The 27064-nt window shown below is 39.1% G+C and overlaps 1 protein-coding gene across 4 annotated transcripts in view; it reads left to right on the forward strand.

Annotated features, from left to right (window-relative positions):
- Positions 1–27064, forward strand: part of LOC101922823 (ubiquitin-conjugating enzyme E2 E2) — a 217903-nt gene that overhangs the window by 166872 nt on the left and 23967 nt on the right. For all 4 annotated transcript variants that reach the window (XM_055803737.1, XM_055803735.1, XM_055803736.1 and 1 more), the window contains 2 exons: positions 12341–12473; positions 26585–26732. In XM_055803737.1, the coding sequence (XP_055659712.1) occupies positions 12341–12473; positions 26585–26732 (281 nt within the window). The remainder of the gene's footprint in view (positions 1–12340; positions 12474–26584; positions 26733–27064) is intronic.

Genomic DNA, 27064 nt, shown 5'->3' on the forward strand with positions numbered 1-27064 from the left:
GCAAAGCTATGAAAAAAACAGATTACTATTAATAAACAAAATTTTCTTCAAAAGGCTGTGCGTACAGTTGTGAGGAAACAGCTGCTCTCCCTTCCAGAATATACAATTGGCAAGTACATTAATTTAAAAAAAGATTATTTTGAAGGCATCAAAAACAGAAAAAGTGCAGAAACTGTGACAAGAATACATACGCATGCTGTTGTGATTCAATATGATCTGACAGAGGAGCACTTTTTCCTCTTAATACATAAAATGGAATATTTAAATCTTTCTCAGGTGGCTAGATTTTTGCTAAATTATCACAAGCAATACAGGTGAGCTACTGCTGGGTTTGATCATATTAAAGATACTGAACAGTAATATGGCTTTAAATACCTCCGCCTTGCCTTCCCTCTGCATTAGTAAAAAGGCAGGACTTTTTTCTCTTAAAACTACTACACCAAATATGGTGTTTGTGAAGAGTCCTTAACTGATCGTTACAGCAATTAGTACAGATACCTTCCTAATTAACCTGTGACTAACTGATAAAGTCAGGCAGCTGTCTGCATGTGTTCCTACAGCATCATCAGGGTCTCAACCAAGAGGTAGCACATGCAGCAGCCAAAGAGTATCTCCTCCTCCATCCAGTCAGCATTGCCAGCAAGGCTGCAGTCAGAGCAGTGATATTCTTATGACTTGGGACATATGTCTGCTAAGAAATGGATTTGTAAAAAACCTACTAATTAGATGCAGACCACCGAAGAGCCTCCAAATATGAACAATATGGACAGAAGCTATCAAGACTAGCACCGAACCAGAGACCATAAGATGAACGCTTTTGTAGCTCATAGCCATTTGCTCCAGCTGCCTGCTTTGAATACACAAGGCTTAAACAGTCGTGATTAGGATAATAAAGATAAATGGTAACGCATGATAAAGGTAAGTAACATAACTCTAGTGTTCATAGTTTAAGCTACATATTAGTTTTGTGTTGTGAGTTTCAGTATGACTTAGTGTAGTGTTCCGTGGTTCTCCTGGTGGTGGTACCTCTGACTCAGAGTCGTTTGTCACTTAATGCATGCAACTGGTAATGTTACAGAATAAACAATGATGAGAGAAGGTAGCACTGCAGCTGAGCTGGAACTGAAAATGGGAAAGAAAATAACACCAATGTGATTTTTATCATGCAAAAAACATCTGTATGAGTAAGGATTCCAAGTTCTTGTTGCCAAGGAAATTATAATGGCAATTTCAACTGTTCTTGGTATTATATCTTGATGTAGGGAACATACGCTGTGGTTGTTTTTACAAGGTCTTATATATGTGAAGTTTAATTCTTCTGTGACATAGTTATTGATTACGATTTAGAGATTAGAATGCTGGTTCGCCCTTACTAATTAGAAATGTTGGTTCATCATTAGACAAGGCATGATTTCTGCAGTAGATCATGTGTGAGGCCTACAGCAGTGGAAGTGTCACTTGAAACCTTGAGAGGGATTTTAAAGAGCTCTGAATTCTCCAGCTCTAAGGTGAAGACCACTTTCATGAGCAAGTACCTGCATACCTGTTGTTTGCCTTCCCGTCCTGAGAACAGAGGCTGAGGACTTCTTCTTCCAGCCATATGCTTTCATTATGCCTTTCAGATTACAAGCGAGTCTCCTTTTCTTGAACCAGTTTTGCCATCATCCTTCCCAGGACCACTTTCCATCTTTCCATCCTAATTCTTTTGAATAAAGCAAGGGATGAAACTAAGCCATTTATAGGGAAGGGTTTTCTAATCAGGATTCCTGATCCTAGGAGCACAGTGGAGGGCTGTGTACTGAGAAGAACATAGCCTCAGTTGTCCCAAATAAGCTCACCTTTACTGAAAACCACAATGGACCAACTGCATTCTAACAGTGAAGTCTGCGGGATAACCGGTTTCTGGGACTGTTTTAGTAAGTTCACTTCGTAACTCCAGGTCTGACTTGGAGAGGATTTCCAGCAACCTCAGAACAGAAAGCTCGGTCCTGCATAAGCCCTTCCTAACCTCAGCCCCAGAGTCCCTCCCAAAAGATCCTAGGAGAAAATTATGCTGATAGAAAAATGAGAAATTTTGCATATATTTTATTTTCTGTTTACCCTGTCATGGATCCAGCTAAGTCCCCCATTCCAGAGAAGAGGTCCTAACAATATTCTCCTGAAGTAGAAGAAGCCACATTACCAGGTCCCAGTCTCATGTAAATGCTCCCCAAAATCTGCAGAATCCCTGTTTATTTTGACTAGTCGGTCAAGTGGTATAAACTGTTCAGTCCTCATACATATGGCAAAGAAATTTGCCTATAAACGGTGTTTTCTTCTGATAAGTCACAACAGGGCCTGCAATAAGGACAATCAGTCTCAATCAAAAAGTGAGACATTTTAATGTTTCTTTCACTTTGGACCTATGGCTGGTCTCCATATTTGAAGTACGAGAATAATTTCAAATGAAGAAAAAAGGTTGTGAAAACGCGTCCATTTGCCCGCAATTTCCAAGTGTGTTTTCTTCTACTTACCAGAGATCTGGAGAAATAAGGCAGCCTCTTAACTAAATTGACTAAATAAAAGGAATCTGCTTTTGAAGTATATGGATTTCAGAATCAAATTTCCTTTTTTTCTGTGCCTGTTGGCTTTATAGGCTTGTTTACTCAGGAGGAAATGACTTGTTTTATAATGTGTTTAACATCATGTTAGTTAATCTGTGCCATAATACAGAGTTGTTCCTTGTGTAAGCAAGCATTTCATGTGTAAGCATGTGTGAATCTCTCGCTGAAATGAGGGGAGTCTGTATTCGGGCCCCTTCCTCTGTTTACAGAATGGACAGAAGAGCAGGCTTGTTGATTACACAGCTGTATTTTATGTTTGAGATATCCCTCTGTAAATACTAACTTCTTTAAATTTTCTTCTCATTGCTTTCCCTCATGAATATTTTGGGACAGTTTTACAAGCAGCTTATGTATATAAACTGAAGTCTCCAAAATGTCACAAAAGGAAATCTCAGAATGGGGCCCCTTCAGAAAAAATGCTACTAAATAATTCTTGTTGCATAAGGTCTCCAAATTTCCAGGCTCCTGTTTATACAACTGCTTTGTAGACAGGATTATTAAAGATGACAGTCTTGAGCAAATCAAACCTCTTTACAGGCAGTTGAATAAATAGTTTCCAAGTAAGGGAACGATACAATGACTAGTGGTTACACAGAAAAGCACTTTTCTGAGGAACAGAGAATATGCAGTCATTGAAAAACATTACTGCCTTGCTTACAGTATTCATAATAATCAGAAAATGTGTGTGTACATATATTAGAAATAATCCTGTGTAAATCATTCTCAATTACTGAAATGGCTGACTATTGCAGAATAGCTTCACACTAACGTTTCTTAGATACTGTAGAGATCTTTTCTGGGTAAGACTTAAAAAATTTTCTTACATGAAACCATAAGTCTATCATCAGAAAGTGAAGGGGACATTAATTGAAGTTCAGCTGATCCATTCATCGCTAATCCATTGCGCATGATTTTTTTTTTTTTCATTTTTCGTCATTTCTGATGAAGTGCAGGAGTTTGGAGTATTTTTTTTTATAAGTGATCAAACCAACATATCAAATGGATTTCAAATCTATATATTTCAGTATATTGCACCCTTTCATGGCAGGTCTTTCTAGTCTGTTTGAGCTGGTCTGCTTTAGCCCTGTCTACCTCTCTCTCGTGTTGAATCTGAGGTTTCCACAGGAACTAAAGTCAGTGCTCCTTTAAAGAATGCTTGCTTCCCAACTGCACCTCTTAAATCTTCCAGCTGCTATGGGGTTTCTGTGTTATCTGTCTGCACTCAGTAACCTCATCCTTTTAAATTAGATTTAAAATCTTAAAATATAGTGCCTGATAGTGCCACCCCACTGTTGTGTGGCATGTTTTCTGTTTAACTTAGGAAAGACAGAATGGTAAATTACAGCTGTTGTGCATAAGGAGAAATGTTGTGAAATTAAAAAGTAGTTTCATTTTGAAAAGTAAATGGTAATCCTGGGAAAGAAAAAAAAACTCAAGGAAAAGCAGATTAGGAGGAGTAACATGAAAATAATATCACTTGGCAAGCTGCAAGGTTGGAGGCCATAATAGAAGGTCCCAGGACAGTCTGTTCATTATTTTGTAGTGTTTCTCATTCCTTCTTTTTCTCTTTTGCTAAAATGTGGCTACAAATCATGCTTGATATGATTTACCATAGAGGCAAATCAGGCTTATAGATACTTTATCTTATTTAAACTACACAGTCTATTTCTGGTGGCATAGAAGAGCTGGAACTACAGTTAGTGGTACTGCTTGTAAAGAAAAAGAAACAAAAGATGTGGCAAAAGGGAATTAAGCCTATAGATATGTAATAGGAGGCAAATGAGTGTTTCCAGTGCTGAACAAGGAAAGCCTTCTGTGAAGGGTTTTATGTAATTTTGTTCAGCTGAACAAAGTGGAGAATACTTAACAAAATTGCCATTTTTAAAATCTCATTGTGAATACTCAGCATGCTGTGATCATACACTGTGTAATGGTGTTTGCAATGAATAAATTGCTGTAGATACTATAATATAAATAACTATTCTGTGCATTAAGAAGCGGTTTTCTTCATGATGGTGTCTATCTCAGGAATGCTCTGAAGACAGGACTTTAGAGAATAGAAGCATCCAAGTGCTCGTTGAATAATACCAGTCTGCTAAAGTGCTAGGATACTTTTAATAATTTTTAGTGGCATTATTTAGAAGTGAATAATAAAATCAACAAAGTGATATTCACTTGGTCTTAATCTGTTTGTTATTTTTACTGTGGCCAAAACTTAACTCATTTTAAACACAACACAGCTTCAGCCAATAATTTGTAATGGCTCCAGTGACAGGAAGGCAGAGAAAGTTAATCACAAGGAGAAAAGGATTTGCCTCGTAGCAGACTTTCCAGCACACTGACCTGGTGTGGTGGGGGTTTGTTGCAAGAAATAAAGTGGCAGGAAGGCCCAAAGTTAAACTGCCATATCGCTTTGGGTGATAAATAGACCTCTAGAGACACCTTCCTAAAACCAGAGAAGACTGACAATGAAAAAATACCATACCGTACTGTATACAAGTGCTCTCAATAAGCACATGAAGCAGTATTTAGGTTTATCCTGTAATACATTACTGCTCCTTTGACAGCTCATTGGGATCAGTTTTCCTAGATATTCTTCCAATCGCATTTGCCACAAGCATATTGGTTCCAAAGTGTAGATGAAAATGGTAACTGGCTTCAATAAAAAGCACTTGCTAAAAGCAGGATATAACCACTTTGAAGGAATTGTAGCATGAGTTAGAAAAATGTCTTAATACCCTCCTTCTCTTACTGCTTGCCTAAAAGTACTTTTTTTTTTTTTAAGTTTCTTATGGAAAGATGTTCTCAATCAGAAAACTGGACAAACTGAAAGAAAGTCTGATCCAAATTTTTCAGCTGAATTCTCTCTCTGTAATGGAAACTAAGTGTTGTAAGGGGTTTGTCTGAAGTTTCTCTTTCTGCCAAAACCTTTCTGAGTGACTAGTGACCCAGTCATTTCACCCTCAGTTTCCATTATGAAAAATTAAGTCTAATGAGAGATACCTACTAAAAAATCATGCTTACCTCATCTAATTAGGTTGCTATTCCAACATGTGTGAGGCATAAATTCCCAGTAATATTGCAAGGTGACAAAAAATACTGGATCTAGAATAGACTCAAATTTGAGTGTTAGATCACGGAAAGCCAAGCTTTTTCACTACATATATAGCATCTAGTTAAAGTGAAATGAACAACTCTTTAAAAACGTATGTGTATTACTAATTTTCTTAGAGTAATTCAGATCTCTTGGGCCTCAAATTTAATGCTGAAAAATTTCTAGTTTTGGTCTAGATTATAAGTAATAAGAACCATAAGCATCTTCTCAGATGATCAGCAGATTTTCAGGAAAAAAGAAATTAAGAAAAGGTTATGCATTCTAAAGGTACAAATTTGGGGGGGGGTGTTATTTCTTGATGACAGTTTAAGTCATCAATATTACAGCTGAAGTAAGCACTTATCTCTAATTCTGAAGTTTATTTCTTTAATTGTTCTTCGATTTTACTGCTTAGAGACTAGCCTGCTAATTTTATTCATAGCAGAGGTGTTATTAACCATACAACTGTGCCCATTGCCACAGGCAGTCTCAGTGCTCTCTGCTATCTCTTTGTTTTTGTTTTGTAGAAATGTATTCCTTTGGCTGCTGTGGCAACTGTTTATTACATACATTTATAAAAGTACCTACTGATATCACTGTAGCATCTGGGTAGGCAGCTGTGACTCCCTTTCCCTTCCCTATGCCACTGTTGCTGCAGCATCCGCTCTGCTTGCTCTTCATTTTCTACATCGCAGAAGAAGCGCAACAGGGAAGGGAAGAAACAAAATGAGTGACTGCTGTACCATAATAAAATCCCCCTGCACCATTTTCCACCCCCTCCTCCTTTCTGGAGAAAAATGAAAAATAGCAGGATGTGCCGATCACTGTTGATGAGAGAAAAAGAAAGAGGATGGGAGGGGGAGGGGGATCTGCATGTACCTGAAGGGAGTAAGGGTCCACCATCATGGAGAAATGAATTATCACCATACAGAGAGGGGGTGGGAAAGAAACCACCCCCCAGCAGAAAATAGAAAATACAGTTTCTGCAAAGAAGAGTTGTTGGTAACAAGGGAAGAGAAAGGGTGAAGGCTTGAGAGGTGGTGGATCAGGTGGGCTTCCAGAATGAAGATGAGAGAGAATTGGGGGAAGAGCAGATGAAATTAAACAGATAACCGGTGCTGCTGGCACTGTCTAGTCCAAAGCCAAAGACACACAGCTGTGGCTCACAGGGCTTTGATGCCAGTGCTTCTCAATGGCACTATTTTTGCATTTTGTTGAATGGGGCTGGGCTGGGTGTGCAGGTGGGTCCTCTTCCCAGACCGAGATTATTCAGCAACTGTTTTGCCAGCACAGCCCCAGTGCTGGTCTTGTGGCTGCCCCCAAGCTCGGGGATAGACCGGAGCTGCGGTGCAGACCAAAGCAATGCTTTTGCTTAGGACCAGTTTCAGTATTGGCACCACGTTCAAAACAGAGAGCAAAGGTATATATGGGTTTTATTTTAATGAGGCTTTCTGTGGGCTTATCAAGAGATGTATCTTGAAATATGTATCTATGAAAGCTGAATCTGCAAGCTTCTGTTCTGTCACGTCCATCCTCTTCTCTCACCAGCTGTGATCTTGAACCATTTTGCCAACCTTCCAATACTTTTGTATCCACTTTGCCCTCTGGGCAAGTGGCTTCCCAGAAGCATTCATGGAGGGCAGCTAAGTGCAGGATCTGCTCCAGCATAACTGTGAGATGTGCAAGAAGTAGGATTGCAACAAATTGTTTTAATACTTACACACGGCGGTGATTCTGCGGTGAGCTTCTCCCTTCAGAAGGAAGTCTCTTCAACAATAAAGGCAAAGCTCCACGTAGTAAAAGGAAGGGAAGTGGAAGAGACTTGAGGTTACCCTCTTCTTTCTGCTGTCATGTTTCTGAAGATAGTTGAGAGGGACTGCATCCTCCATGGACTGCATGTAGGGCAGAGGAACCCCAGTTCTGATGTGTGTTTCTGTGTGCTAAACCAATTCAGGCTAGACAATGCAGGAATAAGTATGAATTGCAATAGACAATGCCATGGAAAGTGAGTTCATGACAAAATTAGTATAATATCCTGGTCCTGCTTTATTCTATCCTGTTATAAAGGAAGAGGATAAAAATTAATTTAAACTCACCCAGTCCAGAGGAATCTTTCCATTTCTTTGAGTCTTGTGGAATGGGAAGGCGGCCTGACCATCTCACTTTCCTGTTTTACTTGGCCTGATCGCTTTCCCCCACACACCATTCATGTGTCAGATCTAGACAGTAATTTAAGTTACAAGTCCTTTTCTTACTTCTTTGTTTTGTGCCACAGGCTTGCGTTTTCCTTGTATTAAAGAGTACAGTTACACTTTAAAAGTGGATGCCATAAAGTTTCAGAGACCAAGAATGGAAGGGAAGACACTAAACTAGTCCTCATTTTCCACATCAGGAGAAACACACCAGGACGTTATGCCACCTCCAGTTATAGATGCTGGTGAAGCATGTGACCCTCATCAAGAAATATAAGTTAGATTCGAAAATAATAACATTATTTTGACTAATTTATTCCATATGAATACTTGGTACGCAAGGGAGATACTGTTATTTTTTTTACCTTCTGTATTTTCACTTTTTGTAGTCATTCCCTAGAAATGGAGTAAATTTCTGTACAAACAACAGCTCTGATTAAACTAAAAGTCACCTGTAATTTCATAACTTTTCCAGATAGGTTTTCATCTGGTATGTCTCATAGATGCTGCTGTTTCCATACAACTCTCCTAAAACATTATTTTGAAATTATTATTTTAGGATATTCTAAGTGCAGGGAAAGTTTGGTGTTTATGAGGCATTGTACTGGACAAGCAGTTTTTAGCAGCACTACTTTCAAGTGGCTGCCTGCCTAAAACATATTGAGGGAATAGAAAATACTCAGTGCATTTAGGCATATTTAAAGCAAAATTAATTCAGTTATAGTAGCTTTTAAAGTATTTTGCTGCTAACTGTGACTGATGAGCATACATTTCACCTGCAAGTACGTATGTGGGAAGCAGTGGCAAAACAAAAATATGTAAGGAGAGGCGAAGGAGAGTGGAATAAAATGGAGACCATTTTACATATTTTGACTCCTATGTCCTGAATTTCATACACCCTTATTGATGTCATTCTGGAAGAGGAAGAAGGCTGGCTCCATGTCCACCTACCCCAGCTCTTCCAGAAAGCAAGGCCTCCCCAGCAGGTGAAGTGCAGTATTCTGTGGCGTGTCGGGAATAATAACAGCAGAGGGCTAGCTCCCGACAAACCACTGATAACTTCAAGTGTCCATGGCCCTTATCTGCAACTCTACTTTCTCAGTCCGATGTTACAAATTTTACCTGGGAGCTAACACTGGAAGCATGGGGAGTACCAGCTGCAGTCACACCACGTGCTTCTTGCTGAGCCCCTCGGTTGCCTCATCCTGCAGAGTCACTATAGGGTTTCAGCATCACGGCTCAAACTGGGAGGCTGCTTTGCTGGTCTGACAGCAGACCTGTCCTTCTCCTGACCACCTTATCCTTAATAGTTCAGCCACTTCCACCTGGAGCTGCCACAGCCGCTGTTATTTTTCCCCTGAAACGGAGTGATTTAGCAGTAGGTTAGTAGCAGGCAGCGTGTGTATGCTCTGGCCCTGGGTCAGTTGAGTTCAAGGCAGATTTAGTCTGCCCTTCGCTGAGCGGGTGCACATTTGAATCTGTCCTTCCAAAGATAACAGAACTTCAGGCACTGAGATGTTTGGCTTCCTTTCTTTGAGATCTGTGGTTTGGTTGCCAGTAACATTAATAGAGCTGGAATATAAATCATACTGAATGTAAAACATTTGGGCTTCAGTGTGCTGGGCAGATATCCATGTAGAGAGAAGGGCAATTAAATCCGCTTGCATTATAAACCTTATAGAATAAGGCTTTGGCTGAGGTCTTGCACATATGGGAATTTTCTCTGGTGAAGCCTGATGAGTCGTCGCTCTGGTTGCCAATAGTGTGGATAAATAAAAGGCTTAACAATTAGGAAAGAAGCAAAACAAAGATAATACACCTGTCAAACTTCTTGTATTATTAATGTGCAAGTGAAAAAACATCATGCTTGTGCACGCTGTTGCCCTTAATACCAGCGGCTGCCTGTGCACATGGATCGCTATTTTACATCGGCTGAACAGCCTTGCTGCCAGCAAGCACTCAACAGGCAACATCAGTAACAGCAGTCTTCCCACGCTTTATACAATTCAAGTTATTCTTCAAATTAATAATAATACTTAATAAAGCTTCATCTCTCATTTGCAAAGAAAACCTTCAATTAATGTTAATCAGCATCCTCAGAATGTGATCAGGCTGGGCTTGTAGCTGGACGTGCCGAAACAGTTCAACTGGCAGATGGAGCATTTTCCAACTCTTCTAATTAATGACTGCTCATTTCAAATGTTAATGCAATTAAATAAATAGGCAAAACAAATAAGAATAATATACATTACAAAAATGCCACTGTCAGAGAGGGTTCTGATCAAAAGTGAGCCTTGCTCAAGCCCCAGAAGGGCCCAACCGTTCCCTCTTGGCTAAATGAGGTCTAAAAAAGACAGGGCTTGCTTTTGTTACTTGCCGTTTCCAACCACTTCTCTGGGACCGACATTTATATCGCTTCCATTTTAACCTGCTGGCATCAACTGAGTCATTGCTCCTCCAAATATTAGAATGTTTTTCTGCAGAAAATGGGAAAGGATTTCCTTCATGTATTATGAGCTTTTTCTCATGTAAGATTTAGATTGCCCCTGCTTCTTGCCTTTTCTAGTTGAACTAATTGCCTGATCTTTTTTTTTTTTTTTTTTTAGGGTTTTACTTTCTGTGAACCTTGTATACCATAGTACTGCTGTAGGACCACATTTGTTTGGGCTTATAAAGAGTTCAATTAGCCCCTTAATGCCTAGTTCAGTCACAATTAAACCTTCCCTGTTGACTCAGGATTGGTCTTTCTAAAGGCAGTGGAGGTGTTTTTAATTATTCATTCACTGGTTTGTTTTTTACAGCAGTCTCAGCTGTGCTTTATTATTCAAAGGTTAATGCAAACTGAGAACTGGGTAAATTAAATTTGTTTGGCAGCTAGCAACCTGATGTATTATCGACACTGTGAAATATGGATGGCAACACTTCTGCTGTTGTGACACTCTAAAAAGCCAGATTTTATCTTTAAAACAATTGCTAGTTTTGTTACTATGGCTGATAGAAAATGAATGTTCCATAATGTTATAGTATCTCTAACCCATTTTTGTTAGGAAAGCGCATAGTTTGGAAAGCCAGGAAGCATTAACAGCTATTATAGAAAATTGATGTAGGTACCATGACTAATGAAGTACACTTCACAGTACAAAGTCACGCAGTTGTATGCAGGGAATCATGCAGCCAGAAGTTTTATTGAAGAGGGCCCAAGGAATTTCAGGTGAAAGAGGGTTTTATTAACTTTCAATGAACAAAATGAATAGTTGAGCAGTGAACATGACATGATGTCGTATAATAATTGTATGCCTTGGGTACACTGTGAGGCATGGAGCATAGCCAAGAGCTTTCATCTGTTCTACACACAGGGTTATTTCACAAACCCCTGCACGCTGTGGAAATCTTTATTGCAAACTAAGCAAGAATTGTATCACAAGAAATGCCTTAAGACAATACCACGTCACTTATTTGAAATATCTACCAGCACTGCCTTCCTCTGAAACATATTCGTCAGATATTTAGAAGCCACCGTCCCAACTGATCCTAATTGAAATTCACATCCTGTATCAGTGACTGGTATCAGCAGGCTGTGAACCAAAAGGAAGTCTTCATATTCCTTAAGAGGCCACCCTGAGTAAAGTATGTATTTCTATGGGCAAGCATTATGTTGTATGAAAGGAGGCTGTGTTGGCTTGTGGAAGAGTCATGCCCAAGAACTTTTATTAGGTTTTAATTTTATTTTTTCAGAAATTGACCATGTGGGTGAGAGATTTTTCTTGTTGCACGTAAGGATTATGTTTTGTACATTTTAAATACTGTTTCAGTGCTGTATTTTTAAACAGGGGCTTTGAATTAACATAATCCAAGAGTTTAACCCGCTTCCTGTTTATAATATTTTTAAGATACGGTAATGATTGCAGAGTAAAGCAGCCTTCTGTACTGGTGACTGGAGACCTTAGGTTAGTAACTTAGAAAGTGCAGCTGCAAGGTCATTTGTGCCCTGCTCGGTCTTTAGTACAGTCTGTGCTGTATAATAATATATGTAATTATACTGCAACTGACTGATGAGGTAGGTGGATGAGGAGGTAGGTGAAAATAGCATGGCTTGTGAGGCAAGACAGTAACAAGACATCTCAGCAAAGTAAGTCCCTGTATCCTTGCACTGTAAATACTTCACATCTGCCCACTAAAGTATTTGAGAGAAGGCAGTCAGAATTTTTTCTGTGCTTATTTGAATAATTTATAATGTGATTTTAATAATTCTTCCTAACTGAATATATTACTTCACCAAAAGTGTCACAGGACACCAGTTAGATGTTTTATCCAGGACTAACTTAATGAATGTAATATGCAATTTTGATTTGTAGTGTTATCGCAAAACCAGCAGTGCTACTGGTAGAGTATGACTGATGGAGTATATTCTTGATTGTATGTGGTTATTGTATTTTTGTTTTCTATTTTAGTGCTGGACCCAAAGGAGACAACATTTATGAATGGAGGTCAACTATACTGGGGCCTCCAGGGTCTGTATATGAAGGTGGAGTTTTCTTCCTTGACATTACCTTTTCACCGGACTATCCTTTTAAACCACCTAAGGTTAGTAGGAGGATATTATAAGTCTGATAGGAGTCCTCTCCTTGTGATTTTTTTTTCATGTATGTGTTGGTATATCATTGTAGGATGAAACATAAAGCCTCCAAGGCAATAGTGACTATTTAAACTGAGCATTTTGATGGAAAGATTTCAAGTAACTGCCTAAAATTTGCCTGTATGTTGCCAGTATGGCTGGATGGTTGTGGATTTGTTTAGCAAATGGTTGCATAATTTCCAACAGTACTTTGTTTGATTTGGATTTGTTTCTTATATGAAAGCAATTATATTTGAGTTGCACCCTTTATAAGCAACTGAAGATACGTAATCTTTCCAGTTTACCTACACCATTCACCAGGGGTCTGTGGCAGCCTGACAAAAACACGCACCTTTTGCACTAGCCCATATAAATTACCTCTGCAGCTGCAAGGTACGCTATTGTTCAAAAAGTTATAAGTAATTGCTTTGCATCAGTTTTCTAGAAGAATGTGGAAATACAGCAGCAAAGGCAAGAAACTGGAGTGAAAGACAGAGATTTACAGAATTCCATATGGATTAATTTTCTAATGTTATCGATAACAACACTAACCACAAACATAGAACTGTATTGATAACATGAAGGTGGTAGACCATTACCTTGTTCAGGTAGGCTCGGAATGTCAAACAGGAAAAATCTAGTGATTATGAAGACTGGAAAAACAGAAATGGGGTGAAATGTAGTAGTAGAATGTGATCGATAACCAGTAGTAGTAATTGCTGAGGGAAGATGTCGAAATGGGGGTTTATTGGGTGATCACAGGATTATTACAAACCACTCATCTAATGCATCTATAAAAAAGGTAAATACACTCCTAAGATGCATCAGATAAGGAATTACCAATATCACACACAAAACACTTGTACGACCTTATCTGGAAGACTTGAGTACAATTCTTAACACACATGTTCACTAAAAGGAACAGAAGCTGGGAAAATTTACACCACAGGGCTGTTAATGGAGTCAAATAAATTGATGGGCCTGCTTTTATGAAACAAAGTGAAAAGAAGTCAGTTGTTTACCTTGCCAGTGTGGAGAGTGAGGCTTTGGAACATCTTCGCAGGAGGAGCTATGGGAGCAAAAGTATTTACCTTCTTTTTGACACATTTGTGAAAAAGTTGATATGCCACGCTGGTCTGTAATAGAAGGGTGTTGCATTAAAAGAGCGAGTATCTGGTTTCTATTTGATTACTGTGAGTACACTATTGAAAGAGAAATGGTTATAAACGGAATTTTAATGCCACAGTGGTTATGTTTATAGTAGCTAGCATGGATATTATCAGGAAAAAAAATTAAAAAAGAATGAGATGTGAATTCAAAGTACTTGGCATTCTGTAAATTGGACTTTCTAGCCAGTGACCTAAAGATGGGTCAGTGTAACAGTATTAGAAATTGTCTAACTTTGTTTCGCACTTCTAGTGTTCCAATTTAGGGAAGCTTTGAGGTCACTGACAAGTCTTACAGGAGTTGTACACCTTGCTGACTGCACATTTTCTGATTTAGGTAACTGTGATTACACTGTGGAGAAAAAAAAAATGAAACTTCATAAAAGAATTTGAAACTTTTTTAACTTCTCCTTCAGTTAGTTAAAGCTTTGAGCACACTGAGCTGGGGCAATGCCCTGTTCTCCCTGCCTCCCTCCCACTCCAGGCCAGTCCAGACTTCTGACTTGCTTTGCAAGGTCTGTGTTAACAGTCCTCTTTTGTTTGCTTCTTTCCTGGGCTTAATCTGTTTGCAGTAGCCAAAACGTAAGGGTTACATTCAGTCCCCCAGCAAATTAAAATTATATTAGTTAGGGGATATTGGCATATCCACTAAATGGATTTACTGAGTATAAAATAGAGCTTGAAGTTCTCTCAGAGATCCAAACCTAATATGTAAAGAACTAGATCTGAAAGACAAGCTGGAGGGATATCTTTTGTCATTCTCTGTTGAATCTGTTGAGTCTTGAGGCAATATATGCAATAGGCATCCTTTTAAAACAGAAGGTGAAGGTCCAGTTTGCTGTTTCACCATGAGGTAAAGACTTTTTCAGTCCACACTCAGTTGTGCTTGGCAGCTGTATTATTTTGAGTCACGAGTAAGGCAGCTGTGCATTGATTATTAATGAAATATCAAGCAAAGAGGTGGTTCTTGTCCTGCTTTGTAATAGATTTTTTTAGTCTGCCTTCATCTCAATGCCAGTTGTCATTGTAAGAAGCATGTGCATATAAATTATATGAAAATTTACTGCTTGATACAGGATGAGAGAGTTGTTGTTGCCATATTGTATTACTAAAAGGCCAGTATTTATGATGAAGGACACTGTTATCTGTAAGAAGGTAATGAGTACATGTGCAGAGGGGACAACGTCAGATAGAACTATGTCGCTAGCATACTTTGTACACGTGCATTCTTATTCTGTTCACTTCAGCCACTGTTGTAAATGACAGGATTTGTAGGATCCTAGGTTGTAGGATCTCTCAACCTGTTGCTGTTTCATTACACCTGTTTTCCAGACCCTATCAAACTGATTCATAGGTAAAATAGTTCGAAAAATCCCTTGTATAAAGCAGCGTGGGAAGATGACTGCTTGTCATAAGGTAGCTGCTGCCAGTCGGCATCATTGGGAAAGGGTGGTTAAATATGTTCTCCACACACTTATTTCTAGTAAAAGGGAGGTAGTGAGTGCATGGAACGTAACATATGGCCTCATGGTACAGTGCTATCTGTGTCACTGTGTGTTGACATCTCTTCTACTTCACTGCATGATTTGTGATATTTGGTGCTATTCTCAAAATCATAGGTCCTAGGATTATGGGAATAGATCAACTTAGATATTTTTTCTAAGTATAGTCCCACTTCTTATGGCTCAATCATCTTAAAAAATCTAGAGATAAAGTACAAGACTGTGGAATGTACCGAGAAAGACATAAAATGTATTCCTGAGTGTTGGCAAGATTACGTCCCTGTAAGTACATAGCAGAAAGGGTCTAATTCACATTTCTCACTGTGATTGAATTCATACATTACTCCTGAGATTTCTGTGGGCCATTTTTATCCCTCTTCTACTATGAAGCAAGGAAACATTTAAATGAGTACTGTCAAAATTGATCTTCCAAAAATGTGACCACAGAAGACCTGGGAAGAAACAGAAACTGTATTTCCCAGATGCAATTACTTGACCCAGGCTGAAGTTCCAAAGGCAAATATCCATGTCACATAACATAGTTACTGTTAAAGGGCCTAATCCAAAGTGTATTAAAATCTGCTGAAAGATTTCCACAATCCCTTTTCCTTATCTATTCTCAGATGCTGTGCACTCTGTTATTGTGCATGTGCATGATGCACATGGATGTTGGGAAGGGTAAAATAATTTTTAAAATAAGAAAAATATATTGAAGGTGGAATCTGGAATTTTTTATTATTATTATAATTATTATTATTGGTTTTATTGTTATTATTTATTATACATTTGTGGTGTAACCATTGTTTGGTTTGGATTATACAAAGTTCTCCGTATTTTCTGAAGGATCCAGATTCCTTCTATAAACCATTGATGCCTACTCTGATCATTGGGCACCTTGCTGCATATTGGAAAAGATTATTTAAAATAAAATTAAACATCTGAGAGCATAATTGCACATGAAGAAAACATGTTTGGCCTATATTTGGGGGGGTGTTTAACAAATGTATAATTTTCACTTGTTCTTCTAGATAGTTAACCTGCTTTCCCACTTGTCTTTATCACGTAAAAGAAAGTGAATCACTCATTCATTCAGGTTTTGTTGAAATAGAAAGTGTCTACCCAAAACTTTCATTTTTATGTATTTCTTCATTTTTTACACCTTTGTAGCCTTCAACATCACATCCTCTTAAGATTTCAAAGCCTTATCTCTTTTCTTTACATCCTCTAATTATCTTTTGTGGTCCAGTTCACTTTCCTAGTTTTGTATAGCAATGCATCACTGCCATCAGGTTTCCCTTCCAGTCTGCACCAACAAGTCTTTCCCCTCCAGGTCCGTAGTTTTCTTTTTGTCTCTCTTTAGCTTGTCAGTGTCTCTCAAAAGTTAAGCCATAAGCATCATATCAAATTAAGTTATTCTTCACCAAAACAGAATATACCACGTGGTAAGTCAGAGTGTAATTTGCTCTCATGATGCTCTTTTTTTCTCCCTTTGAAGTCAGTCAGTCTATTTCAGTCTTTCAGCTTTGGCTCATGCCTTGAAACTGAACTCCGTATTTTTGGAGCCAGAGGTCACTGACCTTTTCAGCTTTGCTTTCCTTTTAAAGCAACGACATTTGGCATCACTCACAACTGCAGCACCTTCGTGCCAAGGAGTAAACCCCCAAAAAGTTTATCTATGTGTGACTGATGCAGACTGAGTAGGAGTGATAGAGGGCCATCCCAGCCTAACTCCGATTTATCTCTACAACCAGAAAACACGATTTTTAGAACAGCTCATCTGAGAACTGACAAATTAACTTTGGCTTTCTGGGAGGGTCTCATCAATTAAAAATATTTCCTCACCTCCACTGCGAGGAAGTTTCTGTAGCACTGCAGAAATTAGCTGAGCACCCAGTTGGCTGAGTCAGCAAGAAAGCAGGCAGCCTGCGGAATCACCGTTCTCTTTTCAGCTGCATCGTAAGTATCGCGTTGGGTTTATGAGATGCCAGACAGGAGGAAGTTATGGAACAGACAAAGCGAGGCATAGATGGGGACATTATCTCACCTTCTGCTAAAGGCCAGATGCTGCTGAGGCTTCAGTCTTGGTCACAAGGTGAGGTTTTGCTTCAGCCCAAAAATACAGTATCTCCCTTGTAGTGCAGTGGGCTGAAGAACAGAGAAAGCTTATGCCCTGTTCAGAGCAGCCACTTAAATAAATAACTAAAAATACTTAGATGGCCTGCCAAGGGAATAACCTTACATTTCTCCAGGGCCTTAATGACTCCTCAACCTTTTTTTATAATACCTTTGAGATTTCTTTTTCCTGCTAACTATCTTCCTTTCATCCTTAGTGGGTTCAGACAGTTCGCCCCTTGGCTTTAACAAAGGAAAGTTCTCTCTTTTGCTGTCTCTTTCTTTGGGGTATTGAATGGGATATATAGCTACGCATAACTAGATGTCTCTTGTGTGGGAGGGGTGTATCTGTGGGTGTCCGTGTATATATATATACACACACGTGTATATGAACAGGGGTTATCACATATTTTAGTCAGCCTGATCTGACAGAAAGAATTTCAGCTCAGTTTCTGTCCTCAGTCCACATAAGAAATTGGTGAATTCCCAAGTATGCAACCTTTTGATCTGAGATCTGTAAAGTTTAGCCATCACAACAAATTATTAACACCGCATCATTATGTACACTATAGTTATTGAAGGAAGGGCAATAATTTAATTATCCTGCATACTGTCCTCGTGAGGCAGAAAGCCTTGACAAATCAGGGAGCCACACCAAGAGTCTTTCATACAGGTGTTTGTAGAAAAATGAATGCTCTTCAAGAGAACTTTCCCCCCAGGAATTGTCACTGCGGTGGTGTCTGCATTTTTATCAAGAATAATCTTTATTAATAACTTCTACTCTCATATTTGACTGCGTTCAGTCTATTACAGTGTCAATTCAATTTAGCTGTAGCTGATACAATATGTATATATCTATCATTATCCTAGCACTCTTCTAGCTTTATTTTTGAATTTGAGTGATTTATAAAATCTCTTAATCCCAACTCTACAATTAATCTTGCTAGGGACTTTAATCTCAGCTGACTGAAAAATGGTTTGCAGGACTTGAAAGCTGCAATATGCTAAATCATCTCTAAATCAAAATTAAAATAACAGAAATCTCTATTTCCTCCTTGTAAATCTCCTATGTCTACCGACTGATTGAAAAATTATTCTCAGCATTTGAAAGCTTAACTGTTTTAAATCAACTGTTGGACTGCAGGGAGGGTCTTTTTCCTTTGTAAATACAGTGCACAGTGTCTATAGAATCCGGGCTTAATGGCAATGTTAAACATCTCTTCGAATTTTTATGTGCAATTGTCATGTAGCACTAATCTTTGTGCACTAAATATCATTAAGTGAAATCCTTCTCCTGTGACAGAAACTTTCTACCTATTTCATAAATTCAGCCTCATCTATGAAGGGAAGTTCTTTCTGTTCTGGCTTCTACTCCGCTTTTTCATGCTTACTTTATATGTGATTGGCTGTTAAGGACACTTTTAACTGCAGCGTAATAGAAAAACAGTGCTTACAAAAGTAGATGAGAAAAAATAAGCATTCCTTGGTATTTCTAACCTAAATTGTTATAATGAACCTTACAAGGCAGACCCACACTTTAACTTGCATGTATCGCTCTTAACACAATTCACATTTGAAGCTCTCGGGCTCGGAATAACCTTCAGTACAGCCTGTTTGATCATCGTTGTTTACCATCTCTGCAACCTTGGTGCAGGCAAGGTTCTGCCTTCTCTTGCCCCTGTCCCAGGTATCACCATCACATGACCAGCCTTCAGATGCAATGGTCTCCTGTCACTGTTATCCCTTACATTCATTTGGCTGGTCATACTTCTCTCATAGCCTCTGTCACATCACGTTAGCTCTCAGTGCCATGCTGTGCTGCCCACAGCTTCTCTTGGCTGCCTCCTGCCCTCCCCATCCTCCTCTTCCTGACTGCCTGGTGGTCCCTCGCCTGGCGCATTCCCACACCGCTGCCTCCCCCGGCCCCTTTGCTGTGCCTCCACGCTCCCTTGTTCCTACCCGGCTTTGCTATTTACGTCTTGCTGAAAGCAGCCCGTGGATCCTTCATCCATGACAATAAATGGAGTTGGCAGGCTTTCCCAGCAAGCAAAGATTTTGGGTGGCTGCAGGCAGAAATCGGATGCACGGGAGCCTTTAATAGGGAGAAATGGACAACCTACCACCAGCAGACCATTGCCAGAGCTAGCAGCATCAGCCCCAGTCCTGCTCTTCTTGGAGCAGCTCTTCCCAGACACGTGAACTGCAGCATGCCATTCCCATCCTTGCACCACCTGCAGTGAAACTTGGTTCATCCCATAGGTCCCATATGTTCAGGTAACGCTGAACCTATAGAGCAGCGTGCAGCGGTGCAGAGCTTGGGACAGGTCATACCCAGGCAGCTCCTTGAGAAACTTTAATGTCTCTCAACATGAAAGAATCACAGAGATGTAAAGTGGAAAGAGATGCAAGCAGAAATATGTTAGGCTGAGGAAACGATCAATAACTACATTGTATTGCAAATAAAGGTAAAGGTCACATTTGATAGGGCAATACCATGTAAGTCTCAGAGATTTCCTTTGAATTCAGTTGTCTGATATTTCTTCTAGTTATTGCCAGATTGAATTGCCATTTCTTCTAATGAACAGCCGCCTTTTTCAGTCTGTTTTCAATATAATTTAGATCGGTAATTTGCGTTGATTTATTTAGTCTTGATGAAATCGGCTCTATCCAACTAAACTTTTCCTGGTTTCCCTCACCAAAATTTAGGTGGTTCATCATTTCTTCCCATTTCCTATACATACCCAGTATACGAAGTTCTTCAAAAGGGCCTGTAGAGGTATCTTATGGGGAATATCTTCTGCCTCACAGCAGTGGTTTGCATTATGCTTGCCAAATATATTTTCAAGACAGGACTTGTGACGTCTATTGGATGTTTCAGAAACTACATAATTCTGCCATATCAGGCATGTTTTACTACTGCATAAAATCCACATGATCTAAAAATACATCATATATCCATGTTCTTTCTTGTCTTCTTTTACACACATAGAGATATATATATACATATGTGAGAGCAAGAATTTTATGTACATCATTACTATAGAATAAGAGCAGATGAACTGGTTAGGACAGAAAACTATGGGTTTGACATCACTCTGCCTAGAATTTATGTAGGCATCACCTAAATACCCAAAGACTGTTAAAACTGGGTGAGAAAGAAATAGCCAAGGTTTCTTAGAATAAAGTTTAGCACTTGAAGTGCCTGTCGTAGCCTGCCCACATGTCCCACCGACCGGCAGCCCTGTGCCTGGAGCCCTGTGCCTGCCACTGCCTCAGTTCCCTGAGCACATCCATGAGCTCCCTTCTTACAGAAGCGTAACAGAATTAGGAAGAACAGTGAAACACCAGGTACCGCCTGTCACATGGTGATATACAATTTTTTTCATGTAGAATAAAAATGGTGCTGTGTGCTAGGCTTGCTCACATTTAGGTGAGAAGAGTTGAACTGCATTAAAGCGAACATGAAGGAGCACTTTTGTGAACTTAGGCGTGCATGTACAACAATACGGCCTGCATGCTTTCAACTGTGAAAGGGAGGATTTATTTTATAAAAGTTAAATGACCAATAAAACTTTAAAAATTTTACTCTCTATAACAGGATTTTATTGCTGACTTTCCATATGGAATTACTAAGTGTAAGAAAGATTATGCTGATTAAATGAAAATCATTTTATAAAAATTCATATTGACTTTGTCAGAGAAAGCTTTTGATGCTTTGCACCTTACAGTGTTGTTTCTGTTGTCAATGTCCTTAACCCGAACGGTAATCTATTGCCCTTGTTCTGTCCTGCTCTTCCTTCATTTTCATAAAACTTTGTACCTTTTAGGATATTTTTTTATTTGCCCTTTCAGGTACATCAAAGATCACCAAGGTCCCTTTTTACTTTTTCTGCTAGTAAATCTGTGTGCAAAATAAGTACTTGTATAATGTAGAAGCCTAGTATTGCTGTGCTTAGTCAGTATTTTTTTTCCTGCAGCAGTCTGTCCAATGAGACAGTGTGAGTAGTTACTCAGCTTCGTAATTACTGTGAATATAATGAATAATTACTCATACTGCATACTGTTTCATTTTCAGTGATATTAAAGGTTAACTCATGTGGATTCTATCAAGCAAAAGTAATTGCAATTTTTTTCCTGCTAATGCAGATGACATATTTTCCTTCGATAAAATAAACTCTAGGTATTCTTTACCAACTAAAATTAGGTGTGACAGGGTTTTTTAAAAACTGGCTGAAGTTCATTTCTTGGTGTATATTTATATTGTGCTCTTTAATAGTGAGCTTCAGTCTGTCATTTACTATGCACTTTATGTGATAATCCCTTAAGTATCTCAATGATTGTTCGCGTGCATGCTACAAATCTGTAGTTACAAACCAGAGGTGGACCACCCTCTCTTAGAAAGGCAGCCTCAGTGCTGGGTATAAATAAAATGAAGGGCACTCTGTAAGAAATTTAAGGATGCTAATTAATGTGAAGGTTATTGCACGAACACTGTGTCACTCTGAGCTACAGGTATTTTTCATTTAGGTTGTTTTAAAGGATTTTTTCTAATATGACTAAAGAGTGTAGGTCTCATCTTGTTTTTATTATTCTCTCTATTTGAGCAGACAAATCTATTGCTCATAAAGCCTGACAAACTGAGATGGGAACTATTTAATCCCTCCTGAGCCCCATGAACATCATTATAAATGACATCATTTTTTAAAAAAAAATATATATAACCTTTTGTGTATGCAGTACAACTTCTCCACTTCAGGTATTGCCACTGCAATTTTATTAAAACGGAACTCCTGGGGAATAGTTGAGGAAGACAGAAGTTTCATCTCAGGCAGGCACGTGGGAATGCACCCTTGTAAGATATGAAAGAGCTTGAAAGGAACTTTCCAAAACGGTGGGAATGAGAGCCCTGGGATCTCAGCCCTGCTTCCAGTGTTGGCCGAGCAAAATAGGGTTGGTTTTGTTTATTCTCCTGTTGACTCTGGGAATCTTTCATCTCTCCCTGCACAGTCATCAGGCTTCAGTGGGAGGAATGAGGAACAGCAGGTGAGGGTTTGAACCCAAACAGGCTGAAGAAAGCAATTCCTGTGTGCACACTGTAACCCTTTGCATGCTAATATGCAAAACCGAATAATTGTTTCTTCCTCCTCATACCTTTTTGAAGAGAATTGTGACTGAATTCACTGGAGTCTGAAAGTGCGTCAGATGTCTTTGTGGGACCAGCCCTTGCAGACCGGTGATGCTTTGACGTGCCTGTCTCTGAATCTCACAGTGAAGGTTAAGCAAGTCACATACCTGGATGTCAATGCCGCAGTGGCTGCTTGGGTTTAGACCTAACATGGGAACATTCAGGGCAAAGGAGAGATAGTGAGTGGTTTTAGGACTACCTCATACTGCAAAACTGGTATTCAAAGTCACTCTGAGATCCAGGAGTGCTTTATCTTTCCTACAACCAGTTGCCTCCAATCACTCAACTGAAATCCATCTTAATTCAGTTTTCCCAGGTTTTATAAACAGTCTGTATTCAGTCCTAAAACTTATTCAGTGAACAGCCAGCCACAGCTTTGCATGTACTTCCTTTCTCTCTAATCATTTTTTCTCCTCCTTTTGAATAGATAACCTCATTTTCTTCTTAGAGACTATATATAAAGGGGGGGAGGGTATTTGTTTAATTCTGTTTTACAGTATTCAGAAGGGTTCAGCATTCAGCAGTAGATAAACAGATGAGTTTATTATTGTTTACTTCCAAAACTGATTGAATATAAATTCCTTATCATTACCTTTCAAAAGCTTGTTTATAGTACTCTTACAGGTTTCAGAAGGTAGTTGCATTTTTCCCTATTTCCTGTAATTCACATTTTTCTGACCTGCACTTTTATTCAACAAAAATGAGATACCCTCTTAAAATTGCAGAATCAAGGAGAGTAAATCCATAAAGGACAGTTGTTATTAAAAAAAAAAAAAAAAAAAGAAGACAGATTACTTTTCTACCTTTCAATTGTCTGATGATAACTTCTCCTGTACACCCACACACTCCCTTAAGCCCCTGCATGGGTTTAGGTGTTTTCATTAGGGGATAAATAGAATTAGAGTGCAGCGTTTATAGCAACCATTTAAGTAGCATCAAAGTTAAAAATATGACTGTAATAAAGAAAATGTAGTTCCCCTGGTATGGTATTATCGCTTGGTTTTTCTGTACCGCGTATAATAGGAACAACCCTGCATAACTTCAAAATGTGGGTATGGTAAACAAAATCCAGAAAGTTACGTATCAGCCTTTCCCATGTTAGTTGCAATCTGAGGCAATACCTGGCTGAGGAAAGCACTATGTCCTCACAGTAGTACCCTGCGGCTTTGGGATAAGAGCACCACTACCTGCCACTGTCGGTCCACAGGTCCCAGCACATTAAGACTGTCATTAATACAGCTTCTTTTGAAATTCTGAAAACTTTTATGGTTTTTGTCATTAAAATGTCTCTGTGTACTTAGGCAGGCATTTTAAAGTGCACTGGCATGTTTGGCAAGTCAGTGACATATTTGTCGGTGATAAGCAGCAAGCCTTATCTTGTGAGTGGGCACCGCAGTGTCACGGGTTTCAGATATGCTCTTAGTGAAAAACTGCGACATTTCAGGTCTAAATATTTGCTAAAAATAGCCTTCCAACTACAAACGGGTGTAGTCCCACCTACATTTATCCACCAGATAGACTAAGATGGCGATGAAGTGTTGAACAGGTTATGAAAGACACGAACTACCCCCATTCATCCCAGTGGCTCTCTGAATCCTGCCAAATTCCCAGTGTCCTTGCTTCAATGCTTCAAAAGCAACCGAGGCAGGGGAACATGTGGCAATGTGTCTGTCCTCTCAGCTGACAGCAAAACAGTTATACACTAAAATACAGGCTCAAATTGATGGCCTTCTCTTAAGCAGGTTATAAGCTCCAACTGACCTGTCTATAAATAATTTGGAGAGTGTAATTTAATCTGTGCAATTGATTCAATGTGTTTCCCCCACATTCGGTGAGACCACATATATCTTAATACTTGGTGTATTCAGATAGCACTGAATAAAGTCCCCAGATTTTTCATCACGGAAGCACAGGAAGGCACCTTTGTTCAGGAAAAAGAATTAAGCAAAAACTTGGTTCCAGCAGTGTACTGAGCAGTAAGCACACAACACTTAAAATTAAGCAGGTACTAAAGTGTTTGCCTGAGTCATAAACCATCGTGCTAGGAAGCATTCCCTGATTCACTTATAGCTCAAGTGTAAGAGTGGCGGGAGTTAATCAGTCTGGGGACTTAATGAGCACTGACCTAGAATTCACAGCGTGCTCCTCCACACCAGCTCCTTCGGCGGGCACTTGTGACGTGCAGTTTGTGTACGGTAGTTCACCGCTTCGGTGTACTTGCAACCTTCCTCGTTCAACATAGCTTCCCTTTGTAGATGAACATTTAATTTTATCACTAAATACTATTTTCTTGATCTTGCAGAAGACTTCCTTCACTCCAAATGCTGAAGGGGCGGGGGGAATAGATCATCTGGCTATAGTGTGTGGATGAACTGAGCTCATTCATGCTAGAAATATTTTAAATTCTCATAAAAGTCCCAGAAGCGAAGCACTTAGGCTGGAAAACAATAAGCAAAACTACAATTGTAAGGGGAAAAAAGGAAAGTGCCGACAAATATGTAGGGTATGGAGTGGCAAACTATTAAATTATCATATTAATTGGCAATACATTTAGACATAGATGTGTTTAAAAACTGATAAACTAGCTTTGCTGGGATCTTTGTTACAGAACTCACTGGTGCATGACAGTGGTGTCCAAAAGTGCTTTCCCAGATTTATGCAGAAAAGTACTTACAAGAAAAATTATTTTGTGTTGAATGTAGTGTTTTAATACCAGAAATCTACTACCTTTTCTTTCCATTATTTTGTCAAAGCTGCTTGATTTAATCCAAAGGGGCAGAATTTTTTAGTGTGTTAAAGAATTTATTTATTTTTAATAGAAGTAAGCGAGGTGCAGCGCTATTTCACTTATATCCTCTCTTCTGCTTACTGATAAGTGGCCTCATCTCAGTGCCACTGAAATCATTGAGATTTCTGATACTGAATAAAATCAGGACAGGAGCATGCCTGTCACTCCATTTCCATTGTTCTTCAGAAGCAGGTTTATCTGTGTGGTAGAGCAGGGATGGTGCATGAGCACTCCCAGTTACTGGCACGATCTAAGTTTAGTGAAGATCACATTGTATTGGACATATATATATTGGACATATGTGAAGATCACATAAAATGGACTGGGCTCGTTGTCTCCTGTCTAATCAGCCCCTCTGTTGGCAGGGTTATTGCTGATTAGGTAGACGACTGACATTGTACATCTTAATTTTAGATGTTATGAACATGTCATTAAAACCATCTGGTTTGACTTGTCATTGGGGTAGAACTGGTGGAGAAATTAGTCCTTGATGTCTCCCAAGAGGTGGTTTTTTATATTGTCCCTTGCTACCCAGTAGCCCCAGTATTTATTCTGAGCTATGAAGTGGACTTTCATAGCTGAACTTCCTTCAAAATAAAAGGCTTGTATATTCAACTTGAAGCAGAAGCACATCATTTGAGGCTAAAAGAAATGATCTCTTCCTTGGTTTGTAACATATAGGATCACCTGGGAGACAATGCAAAATGGATACAGAAATCCTCAAAATCAACTACAGAAAAAAAACAAACCCATAAGGTGTAAGCAATTCTACTGATGCAACTGTAACTTAAAATTTGGAAATAAAAGCATTTTATTTGAGCAGCCCTTCCCAAACATATTCCACTTTTTCCAGGAGTCACTGATGTGATGCCTCCACTTTTTTCCAGCTTAACCTATTGGGTCAAACAATGAACAGATGAAGACAGCATAAGACTCTGTCTTCTTCTGCCTTCCTTCAAAGCCTGAAATAGCTGTGGGCCTGAGTTATGAAGGATGTTCATCTCAGGGGCTGGAATACCTTTTTTTGGCCCCGTGCAAAAATAATGAAATTGATGAGACCAAGGCAAGAGGAAGCTCAGGAAACATGTCCCATTCTCACCTTGCTCAAAGCAGTTCCACTGCTGGCCACAGGTGGAAGAGGAAGATTTTATTTTCTTTATTTTCTTAGGAATATCTCTATCTTGCCCAGTCTTTCACTGACGGTAGCAGAGTACTGTTATTTCAACCAGGAAAGCAGAATGTTAGTTCATATAATTTTTTTAATTGCTTAATAATCATCTAATTGTTGGCTTGAACACTTTGTACTTAGACATGCTGTCTTTTCTAGGTAACGTTTCGGACAAGAATCTACCACTGTAACATTAACAGCCAAGGCGTCATCTGCCTGGACATTTTAAAAGACAACTGGAGTCCAGCATTAACCATTTCTAAAGTTCTCCTCTCCATCTGCTCCCTCCTCACAGACTGCAACCCAGGTAAGATCAATTAACTTTTGTGTTCACCCTCATTCACAATTCGTATTTGGTCAGCTACTAGGGCTTGGTCAGTATGCTGTTTTACTGCTACCTACTAAAAAAAGACAAAAATGTAAATTTTAGATGCCATTCATTTAAATTAAGAAATAGTATAGAAAGCAAGCACAATTTCAGGAGCTCAAGCACATTTTTAGTACTTGAGAATAAAAACCTTCTAGTTCAAAAAGTTTAATCAGTAGAAAATACCTTGTAGTAGGCACTAATTTGGATATTACAACCAGGATATTAGTACCAAGAAATATTAATGAGTTAATAAATATTGAAAAGGAAAG

Source organism: Falco peregrinus, chromosome 5, assembly GCF_023634155.1.
Source record: "Falco peregrinus isolate bFalPer1 chromosome 5, bFalPer1.pri, whole genome shotgun sequence".
Taxonomy (NCBI): Eukaryota; Metazoa; Chordata; class Aves; order Falconiformes; family Falconidae; genus Falco; species Falco peregrinus.